At 37.4% G+C, this 12187-nt stretch overlaps 1 protein-coding gene across 2 annotated transcripts in view; it reads right to left on the bottom strand.

The window, feature by feature from the left end:
• The window catches only part of LOC121430451 (trimethylguanosine synthase-like), a 36636-nt gene that overhangs the window by 20242 nt on the left and 4207 nt on the right, over positions 1-12187 (bottom strand). For both annotated transcript variants that reach the window (XM_041627718.1, XM_041627717.1), the window contains exons 4-5: positions 6307-6640; positions 3745-5610 (exon numbers count right to left, since the gene is read on the bottom strand). In XM_041627718.1, the coding sequence (XP_041483652.1) occupies positions 3745-5610; positions 6307-6640 (2200 nt within the window). The remainder of the gene's footprint in view (positions 1-3744; positions 5611-6306; positions 6641-12187) is intronic.

Here is a 12187-nt window from a genome sequence, read left to right as displayed (position 1 = left end):
GATGCATTGTTAAGAAAATGTAAACAGTCTATTCAATCTTCGTATCATTATGTAAAGAATTTCAATCTACTTTAAAAAAAAATAATGTACAAAATAAACTGCTCTGTCTACTACACATGTACATATAAGCTTTGATTTTAAAGGTCAAGTCCTCCCCAGAAAGAATTCGATTTGAATTAATAGAAAAAAATCAACCTAGCATAATGCCGAATATTTCATCAAAATGGATGTAAAATAGGAACGTTATGACATTTATAAGTTTGGGTTATTTTTCACAACACAGTTATATGTGGAGATCAGTGGCATGCAAATGAGACAGTCAATGATGTCCTTCACTATTTCTTTTGTTTTTGTTGTATGAATTGTACAACATTTCATTTTTTTACAGATTTGACATTGAGGGCCAACTTGACTAAACTAAATTATATTATTAAAATAATGCAAATTCCACATGCTCAGGGAGTGACTAATCTTGGGTTCACTTGACAATGAAGAGAAATTCGAATATTTCATCTAGTAGAATAAAAAGAAATAGTTTGCATACCGATCTGGATGTACATATAAACTGTTATGTGTGGTCAAGCGAAACTTTAAAAATGTCATAATTTAATATCTTTACATCAGATTTTGATGAAATTTTCAGTGTTACACTTGTTTGATTTTTCTCTTTTTATTCAAATCAACTTTGTGGGGGTGGACTTGTCCTTTTATTTTGATATCGTTTTCAAGTAATTGTGTCAGGAGAAAACAAAAATGAAATTCTTTTATCAATTCTGTCCATATGCTGCATGGTTCATCGTTCTTGCAGGAAGCAAAAAATAAATTTATATAAGAAAGACTGCAAAGGAGAGATTAATGTTATGTGTAAGGCAGGGGCGGTGGTAATGGTATGTTGGTTAAGGTTGTGTATGAAGAAAGTCAAGTGATTGCTTGCTTGTGCAGGAGGATATACTTCAAGAAACTTGTAGGGTATACTGCAAAATTATTTATAGTAAAACTTTTGAGAGAAAAGTATTTGGCACGTTAAGATGCACAATAATGTACATGTGATGGAAGCAAATGAGAAATGAAAGGAGTAAAGGTTGCTACATGTGTCACTGAGAGAATGGCCAGTGGTGTTATAGCATAAATCTTTGTTAAAAGTTATTTTCTTTTAGGGAAATTTAGTCCCTTCAGTTTGAAAGTATAGAGGGGGACCACTGACCATGGAAAAAAGCCCCTCCCCAAAAAAATCTTTATTACCAAGAAAAAAAGAAAGGGTAAAACATATTTTTTGAATATTATGTCAAATCTATCACAAAATTGGATATTTGCAATTAAAATTTTGAATATTTTTCCTTGCAATTTTTATTTTATTTTACCTGATATGCCATATTTAGCCCCCTCAAAATTTTGGGCTTAATACGTACACCACTGTTATTTCCCCAATTTCAAATATATCATTGATTGGGTGGAATACCCTTTACACTTATCCAGGGTTGATAAGTCTTTATTTTTCTGATAAGGAAATTGTGTTTCTTTTAAAGAAAAAAAAAATACTGCAAGCATGGTGAATAGCTTAACCCCCCCCCCCAAAAAAAAATACTGCAAGCACAAACTGGAGAATAGGTAAAGGTTGGGAATAATGCGATTGCAAGAGTGACCCGAGTGTGGAGGAGCTACCAATGAGTTTCTCAGCTCCTTTTAGAGATGTTGGTAGAACTGACTTACAGAGTGGGGGGGGGGGGGACTTGGGGCTCTTCCCCCCCCAAAAAAAAAATAATAATAATAAATTCATGACCAAGAAAAGAAAGATAAAAGAAATAAGGGTGAAATAGAATTATTCTTTTATATATATCATGTGAAAATCTAACAAAAACTTGGATATTTGTTAATTTAATTGTCAATTAAAAAAAATTGCTCGCTTAAAATTATTTTTTTAAATCCATTTATCGAGATACATATAAAAAGACAAGAATAAATAAATGAATTGAAAAAATACTTCAAATGGGAAAGTCAATTCTGAGGGAAAGGAAAAGGGGCACGCTTGTGGACGCGGGATCAGATCAAGGTCATGTCGCTTGGCCCCACGCGACGCTGGCCCCACCATACCATGTACCAATTAACGTACACAACCTTAACCCGGGACAAAACCCAAACAAAGATTCAATTCCATATTTCCATTTTCAATCAAAGCTAGCTCCGGGCAAAGTTCCACCGGACTTCGATAAGGTAGGTAGGATTATACAATAGTATCAGATTGGTTATGATTTATTTCAAACAAATCATAATGTGCACTCAATTTAACATTTAGATTTAATTGATGTGTAACGTTAGATATAATTGATGTGTAACGTTAGATTTAACTTCCGTAGATCTAACTTCCTCAAGCCTAAAAAAACGCAGTACAGTACTATTAGATAGATTAGGTAGGCCTAGATCCACGTCGTACTGCTGTGTTACGAATACGATGCCGATCGATATGGACTTCATACATAAGACCAAAAAGGCAAAACTAAAAACAACTTTGGTCTCTGTGATTGTTCCGCTGGACTCCGTTGCCTCCACTCACCAATTGAGAAATAAGAAATTGAAAAAAAAAAATGTTTACAACCCCCTCGAAACAGCCGGTTGCTGCAGCTGTCTAAAAAAAGTTATAACTTGTTCACGTTACCATACGGTGTACCGTATACATTGTGGTGAGCTTGAACTTCTCGATAGAGATACGGTACGATGCTGCAGGCGCAGCCGAGCTAGCTCGCACGCAGGTAGCGCTAGTCCGAACCTAAGTTGGCCAATATTAACAAATAAGTAATGACAATGTTCGTTCTCAACACCGCATTGCTAAGAAATTCAAGTGCATGCTGCTGATACATGATTTTTTGGTTGAGTTCTGCCTCCTAATTCATGTGATGGCGACGTTTCATACGGCCCTAGCAGACTAAACTCTCAAATACGGCTCTGAGCATGCCCAGTACTGCTTTATTACACTGAGCATGCTCAGTGCAGTGCTATAATAGTATGCTAGCTTCAGTTCATGATTTAATCCATGGACTAAAGTTATACCCGGGGTATAACTCAGCCGTGGACTAACTTTAGCACCCGGGTATAAAGTTAGTCCATGGATTAGTAAGTCCACCGTTTGTGAATAGCGCGGTGGACTAACTTTATACCCCGGTATTAGCTAACCCCCGACTAAATTTAACCCCGGTATAACTTTAGTCCACCTTTGTGAATTCGGGCCAATGGGTATTATACCAAGTGTAGTGTAGACCAAATAGCAATATTAGACTACATGTACATGTAAATGGCAAATAAACAAACTTGATAGCAGACCAAGTGGTTTTAGCCCATGTGGTATTAGACTACCGTATTCTGAACTTGGGCTTGAATTAAACCCTGGTTTAAAGTTATGGTTTAACTATGGAGAGCCAATTGGAGCACTAATCCCTCACAGTACACATTCAATTCATGAACTCAAGTGACACCTAAATTCTTTATAATTGTTTGAGAATGATAACTAAAGTATTTTCATTCGTTATGAATACAAAAGGAAACAAAAGAGTAAACATAAGAAATAGATCGAGCTATACAATATAAACAGAATTTTTCATTTTTTGGCTCCCCATAAGTTTAGCATAGAGTTAGACCGTGGTCTAAGTTAAACCTGACTTTAGAATAATTGCCATGTATTTGAGAAGCAGAACAACTGCTTGTAGACAAAATCAATACAAACCGCCTAGTTAAAGTGAATATCAGACCAACCTCTCTTCCTTGGGGCACATCCTTGCCAAAGCTTGATGGAAGTCCCATCTGTCTCATGACACCACTATCCTCTTCATCTGGGAAGACAATACCATTTTCTTGATCTGCATGTAGGCTGTGGCTTAGCTTTTCTTCATGCTGATCTGTCTTTGAGTCTACCTCCGATACCTGTTTCTCCTCAGCAACCAGTGTACTTTCATCCAGTATGTCTTCTGATGGACTTGTACCGGGTGATTGTTCCTGCAGAACTGTTGAAGCAAAATCCTTACTGGTGGACTCTGTGGCTGTCTCTATGGTTCTTCGTTCATTGGTCCTTACAGCCATGTGTACCTGATGATTAGGGGATGTCTGGATGGGGTTTACACCTACAACATCAGACAGTCCATTAGTGTTGCAAGATACCAATTCTGATGCCAGATTTAGTGTGGGATCTACTTCCTTCATGATAATCTCTTTTTCACCCTCTCCACAACTAATGGACATCCTTGATTCATCATGGCTCTGTTTATTGTTACTGCTATCTACATTGAACTCACTCACAGTGCAATCGTTGTCAGATAGCTTTGGATGATCTGATGTTATTGAAGTTTCAGCAGGCTCACAATCGAACATCCCATTGGCTTCAATATTGTTCCCTTGAGAAATCCTGGTGTCGCAGTCCTGTCCTTTGGTGCCATTGGAACCTACAATACTTCCATCTGCTTGGGCAACAGAAATTCTGTTTTCTTCAGGAATCCCATCACCTGCATTTTCTTTTAGGTCAGAGGCACTAGCAGGAAGAACATGTTCTTCAGCTTGAGTACAACTACTAACTTCATTAACATTATCTTGAGGAATCTCTTGAACTGCTTCACCCTCCCCTTGAAGCACTTCCTGCCAAGAGTGGAACCAGTGATGATAATACCAGTACGTCTCGCTGGAGTGCTTGTCCCATTCCTCAATCAATTCCAGAGTCCATTTGGAGTGAGCTTCAGTCAGTGCAGCATCCTGTGAGCTGTCACCAATTTCATCACCATTCAGGTTGGTTTCCTTGGCAGCATTTCTCTGACAACTTTGTTGAATCTCTTCACTTTCAGAGGTTGCGCTTGTTCCGTTACTTTGGGGCAGCGGGTGGATGAGGACAGTCCCATCAGTTTCCCCTAAAGTTATGCAGCTTTTCTGTGGAACAATGTCATCACTATCCAACACTCTACCACTGATGACTTGACCTGGCCTAATGCCAGCCAATGGATTGTCAAGTTCAAAGCTCCCAAAGTCAGAACAAGGATGCACATTTTCCTCTGATACCTCATTTGCTTGGGTGGGGATATCTTCATTTTGGCAAGGTGCAAGAAGCAGACAGACATCAGCATCAACATGCTCCTGAGGGCATTCATCAAGAACGTCTTGGCATTTCTTATTCTTTATAAGCACATCATCTACTTCTCCTGATATCTTCACAAGCACTCCATCGGGATCCTTCTCATCCTGTGCATCTGGACACCCCTCGTGGTTACTACAGGAAGACTCCGCTTCTCCAAACTCTGGATGAAGCTCTAGCCACCCTTGCCAGACAAGACCATGTCCAAACTTCTCCCAGTACTCCTCCCAGGTGGAGATATCCTCAGACACATCACCATGTCCAGACAAACCATATGCCTCACTGAATCCTTCCAGGCTTCTTGATGCATCATCCCCAAGATCACCATTTACGACTTCTGTGCCATGAGAGTTGCAGTTAGTACCGTTCTCATCTGGATTTTGGATATAGGAGGAACTGACTTCCTGGTGATCCTGAGATCTATGTTTGTTCCGGTGATTTTTCCCCTTTCTCTTACTCTTCTTTCCTTTGTTTGGTTTGGTCCTCAGCTTGAATGTGCCCTCGTCCTGTCAACATGTCAAAGAATGAAAAGGATGAAGCCTAAAATGGCGAGCAAAATGAACAACCTTACATGAATCCACAATAATTCTTTTCCCCTCATCATAAAAAAGATCCATGGACAGCCCCCCCCCCCTGGCCATATGAACTCCCAAAATTCTATGGCCCAGATAGAGTTAATAAGCCTGTCTTAAAATTTGGTAAAGGGAATGGAAATCATCTAAAACGATCATCTAACATTATAATCTTCCAAAATGGTAGATAGATACATAGACAAATAGATAGCTTGAATTGAAGATTTTACTTAGTGATTGCATATCAGAATCTGACAGAAGTGGGATAGATTATATCCTGAAATTTCATCCCATTCTTGCTTTAATAAGAAATGCTTTTATCCCCCAAAACAGGAGACAAAATTTTTGTTTAGGCGAGGGTGCCAACCAAATAGTAGCAATGGTGGCAACCTCATATTATCATAAAGATATTCAACTATGATAACCACCAAGAAACTTGATCATGGTTGGCTGCTGAGCCCTGTTACTACAGTAGTTACCATATAGGTGAAGCTTAACATAATCGCAAGACCTTTAGGAGATCGGTTCCATGTTGACCTTGATTCAGGTCTGACCAATAGCAAAGTCAATTTACATGTATGGCTTCTACTTACTGTAATGTAAAGAGATATACATAACATCATGACTTACCTCTTCTTCACAGTCTCTTGGTGAACGGACAAAGCTCAGAGGAAGTCCCATGTCCTTCATGACTTTCTCCTGACCTTCATACTCGCCTGTGAAGTTCATGAACGACACGTGGTATGGCCTAATCTCCTTTACCCCATCAAAGTCTTCAAAGTCATTATCCTCCTCAACTTTTACCCCTGAAACATCATGATCCGATCCTTCAGACAGGTCTCCAGTCAACGATAGACCTGAAACGTCTCTCTCAATGTCATTGGTAGTTGTATCGCTTTGTTCGTCAAAGGAGTCTGGATATTCCGGTTTTCCATACAGACCCCACCTAAACAATTCGCCATCACTGTGAAAAAAGAATTAAGTAATGAAATATGTCTCATACAGTACCCCGGTGTCATACTAAAATGGAAAGTGCAATATTAGTCCAGTCAATATAGGGTTTGACCCACCACTAATTGCAACACTGGATATTCCACTGCAGTGCTTTCCAGGAAGGTCCCCTGAACAACATACTAAAAGTCCCAAAAAATCCAAGCACTGGAAATTTATGAAATTTGCATATTATGCAAATTAGCCATAAAAAGTTAGAAAAATAAGGAAAATAGTCCAAAAATTACAAATTAAGCGTCCAAAACAATTTTATTTGAGCGAAAATTCATGATAAATCACTTTAATCAATGTTTTTAATCAAAAGTGCAAAAAAATCTACCTCATTTGCATAATATGCAAATAAGCATCCTTATATGGAAAATTGTCAAGATATTGTGAGTTTTCTCTCATTGACTGCTTGAAAATTTCAATAATGTTGAAATTTACATGCTGCTATCACTAAGGACGTTGAATAGATTCATATTAAGCTTAGTTTCTGTAGTGTCATTTGCATATTATGGAAATAAGTATGTAATAAATATTCAAGAAAACACACTGGTGATACATTCCTTAAAAAATGCAAGTAGATTATCTATTGAAATTTGAATATGGCAATGCCTTAAGTTACAGGAAGTTAACACCATATTAAAAGCCATTAAATAGACAAGCATAGGAAAATCACAAAATTTGCATTTTATGCAAATTAGCCATAAAAATTTGCAAATGAGGAAAATAATCCCAAATTTGGAAATCAAGTGCGGAAAACAATATAAATTGAATAGAAGTTCATGATAATCTTTACAAATTTAATAATTCTTCAAATAAAAAAAATGTAAATAAATCTACATCATTTGCATATATAATTATAAGCATCCTTGATGAAAAAACCCCCCCAGAAATTTGTATTTTTCTCATACAAACAGTTCAACCCTCATTCCAAAGAGACCAAAAGCTCTGAAAGACTGCTGTAAGACCATAAAACCTGCTTGATCTTTCAACGAACTTTTAAAGATCTCTGATGTCTTTCACGATTCCTGGTAGATCTTTCAATGGTCTTTGTGATCCTTGTGAGTCCAAAACTTTTTGAAACGGTTCAAAACAGTCTTTCAGCGGTCTTACAGGAAAATTGTTTTTGCTGGCCTTTCAGTGGTCTTTCAATGAACTTTCTAAGTTCTTATTAGTCTTTCTATGATCTTTCGGCAGTCTCTCGAAAATTTTTTCAGAGATTACCGTAAGACTCATGAGAGATCATTGGAAAATCATCAAAAGATAATTGAAAGACCAGGAAAAGTCTATGGAAAGAATTCTGAAGGATCACTTGATGCATAGACATCTCTGAAAGACCATTGAAAGATCTCTAGGACAGGTGTCTTTCAAAGTTCTTCGAGGGGTCTTTCTGAGCCATTCCGCAGAGATGACAAAATTCAGTGATCTTGGAGACTGCTGTATAAGACCTTGCCAATTTTTGGTCGTTGAAAGGCCCTTCAAAGGTCTCCCCTCTGTGAATCTAGATCAATATATGACTACTAAGAATGCCTAGTACATTAAATATCAGCTTAATATCTGAAGTGGAATGTACATATTATGCAAATAAGCATCCGGCATGTTATAAATAATCAAGAAAACTTGTGATATTTTCCTCTAAAATTCCACGTAGATTATATATATGTAACCTTGATGACCTTGCTTGGTTGATATTGACTTTTTTCATGAGCAGTTACCACCGGAGCAGATACCCCCTCATACTGGGCAATGACGAGTCAGTTCTACATGGGTCTTACTGTTTGAATGCTTCATATTTCTACCCAAGTCCTGCTCTCTCCTTGACTTGGTAGAGCCTTTGCGTTTCTTGCTAGTATAGTCCACGCTAGCATGCTCCTTGATTGTCAAGTGATCAGTGCAAGATCAGTACAAATAAAAGCTCGTTAGCTTTGAATATTTGGTCCTTGTAGCACACCACTTGTCTTGGTGGTGAATAAGAGTAACTTCCTTGGATCACGAGATCCCTGGGCATGGTTTATAAATACCAATGAGCATTTGCCCATACGAGCGACATGAAAGCCATTCATAAATTCATGATAAAGGCTTAAAGTGTATATAGACATCTTTTCAGATACAGGAATCATGATTAGACGTCCTTGCTGAATCCAGTTGCTGCTTCAGGATGAAGCATCCGTTTTCTGTTCTTTCCTCTTTGACATGTTTGATGAATCTCCTAAGGATGGCAACTACCTCCATATATTGTAGCTATAGTTTCTAAGCAAATCGTATGCAAATAATATCAATTTCCTGATATTTATGGCGAATTGAAATTCCTCAGTGAGACAATGAACAACCAAGTAGACGTTAACAGATGAAGGACTAAGCCAGATTATTGCCTTTCCAACAAGAGGACACAACATAACGGAACACCTTAAACATCACTATCAAATACCATCCAACATTGATTAAACAGTGTGTACCCATTCCAGGATTTGTTTGCCACTTTGTGTTACTCATTGGTATACCGTGAGGGTATACAGAGGACTAAACCTTTCAGAAATTATGGTACGACTAAGAATGTCTTCTGGAGGAATGCGGAATTTCATAGTGTCATGCAGATGTACTTTGGACAATCATACAACTCTCTGTACTGAAATCCGACAAGTCGAGCATAGGAGATTGAATGTCAATCAAGAGGACTTTGACCAGAACCAAACCATTAGACTTGTCTTCTTCCGACACAAGATGCCTCAATGAGACACTGGACATAAATTGTGTCGGAAGAAAAGTTTTATAGGAAGGCTTGCGCATGTTGAGCATCAGTAAGGTGAAGCTCAGAATAGCTACAATGCATGAAGGAGGACCATAGAATGGTTTGTAGACAAGCCTATAGTACATACTTTGTTGACCGGATTGGCAATGATCCAGGCTGTAACAACTAGCATGTTGGAAGCCCTTAATATCATGCGCTATGACTATATTGGAAGACAACAGATTTTTTAGTCTTAGTATTTACCACTAATCATGATGATGATGACGCTGCTCTTCAAGTCCTGGAACCCTGTTGTGACCCATACATGACCAGAGTCAAGCGGGTGTAGCCAAACTACTGAAGAAATTGTTAAAGAAAACAATCTGCATGATGCTACTAGGCCAGATGGAATCTCTGTTACACTTCTTAATGAGACTACTCATCAGATCTCACCTGCCATAAGTTTGCTTTTCTTGGCCTCCCTTCTGTCGTTCTCATCCATATAAGAAAGGGATGTCAGCTCTAACAAACTACTCACCAATTTCAAATAATGTGCTTTGTTCTTGCCAATCGCATCATCTTGTCGGACTAACAACATGGCTTTAGGTCGTGAAGAGCACATTTCCAATATTTCCCTTAAATACAAACTATATTAGGATAAATATGCATGCTTAGTGATAGCAGCATAATGATTTGAACAACAGTCAATGTGAGAAAATAAAAATATCTTGACATTTTCCATATATGGATACCTATTTGCATGATATGCAAATGAGGCAGATTTGCTACCTTTTTAGAATAAAAACATTGTACTTATTTATTCATCATTAAAATTTTGTTCAAATAAATCGCTTTTGACATTTAATTATATAATCTTTGGATTATTTTCCTTATTTCCTATTTTTAATGGCTAATTTGCATAATATGCAAATTAATTTTCAGGCATTGTGATGAATTCTCATGCTTAGTGATAGTAGCATATAAATGTCTACATAAATCAAATGTTTTCAAGCAGTCTATATGAGAACAATTACAATATCTTGAAATATTTCCATATAAGGATGCTTATTTGCATAATATGCAAACTAGGTAGATTTGTTTGCGCTTTGGAATAAAAATATTGAATACAGTTATTTATCATTACTTTTCGCTCAAATTAAATTGTTTTGGACGCTTAATTTGTAATCTTTGGACTATTTTCCTTATTTTTCTAACTTTTTATGGCTAATTTGCATAATATGCAAATTTCATAAATTTCCAGTGCTTGGATTTTTTGGGACTTTTAGTATGTTGTTAAGGGGACCTTCCTGGAAAGCATTGCAGTGGAAAATCAAGTGTTGCAATTAGTGGCGGGTCACCCCCCCTATTCTGGCTAGATTGACTGGACTATATGCAAAGAGGTTTGAGCATTACATGTAAATAAAGTTAACCAGTTAATTGCACTATGTGAAGGCCTGGTCCAACTGGCCGACGGACACATTCATAAACGTATAATAATCATAAAACGTATTCATAAACGATACAGTGGACAAGCAAAATTTCAGGGTGGCTCCATCCGTTTTCATCCGCTCCAGACAATGGACAAAATTGGCAAACAATGAAATCACAGTGGACGGATGCTCGATGAATATAGCATATATATGAAACACGTACGCAAAGAGCAAACAATGGATACATGTACATAACTTTTTCTAATGGATGATAAGATTTTTTTTCCGTTTATGATACCCTCTGCATCAAGTGTAGTGGGACCAAGCCTTAATTTGTGGAGGCATTGTACAGAGAAAACTGGGGGGTTCTTTCACAAAGATTTAGGTGTGACTACAAATTGCATTGGTCAGATCATGCTCAGAGAATGCGCACTACCGGGTGGGCGTTTCATAAAGCTGTTTGTAAGTTACAAGCATTTAAAAAAAAATCTGGTGATCCTTTCTTGCGGTGACTGATGCACAACAGATTTCCATTGGTGTTGAAGGATCACCAATCATTTAGTCACCCGTAACTTATAAGCCTTTATGAAACACCAACCAGATATTTTCATCTATGTTCATCTATGATGCTATGCATAAGATACCCTGTGCACGATGGAATTTGACTCTTTATGAAACATTCTGTCCCTCCACCTCCTTCAGAAAACTTCTCAAAGATTTCAGTCTGACTCATTGCATCCTTTAACTCTAATAGGCATGCAACATTTATAACAGGGAGCCTTATCAATTACTACACAGATGCACACACACTCCAACTACATGTAAGCATTATGAGACCAATTCGGTCATACATCACGCAACAAGGATTCATCAGCTACTTTTATAAGCTGTTCTTTGAGAAACTGTCCCAGGTGACTGTAAGCATTAGGCTGACTGAGATTTACTCTTCATGATTACTGATTTAAAGGGGAAGTTCACCCTAAAGAAAATTTGCTTTAAAAATTGCAGAAAAAATAATGAAAAATACTGCCAAAGGTTTGAGGAAAATCCATCAAATAATACAAAAATTTCAGAATTTTATTTGATATGTGATGTCCTTTGCGAGCAGCTTTCCTACATATCAAACTCAAAGCATGGTCTAAGTCTGGGCTGATATTATTCGAAGCTGTATTAAAAGAGTTCAAATTTCTTTAAACTGTATGCTTCTTGTGCTTACTGGGATCTTACCCATGTGAAGAAAGAAAACTATATGGTACATGTATTATTACAAGACAGTTTTTGATGTGCATATGTGATGTTAAATTGATCATTTAGTTACAGATACTCACATAACATTTTGGCTACCTATATTCAAACT

Source organism: Lytechinus variegatus, chromosome 17, assembly GCF_018143015.1.
Source record: "Lytechinus variegatus isolate NC3 chromosome 17, Lvar_3.0, whole genome shotgun sequence".
NCBI classification, from domain to species: domain Eukaryota; kingdom Metazoa; phylum Echinodermata; class Echinoidea; order Temnopleuroida; family Toxopneustidae; genus Lytechinus; species Lytechinus variegatus.
This window is presented reverse-complemented; position numbering and strand designations above follow the sequence as displayed.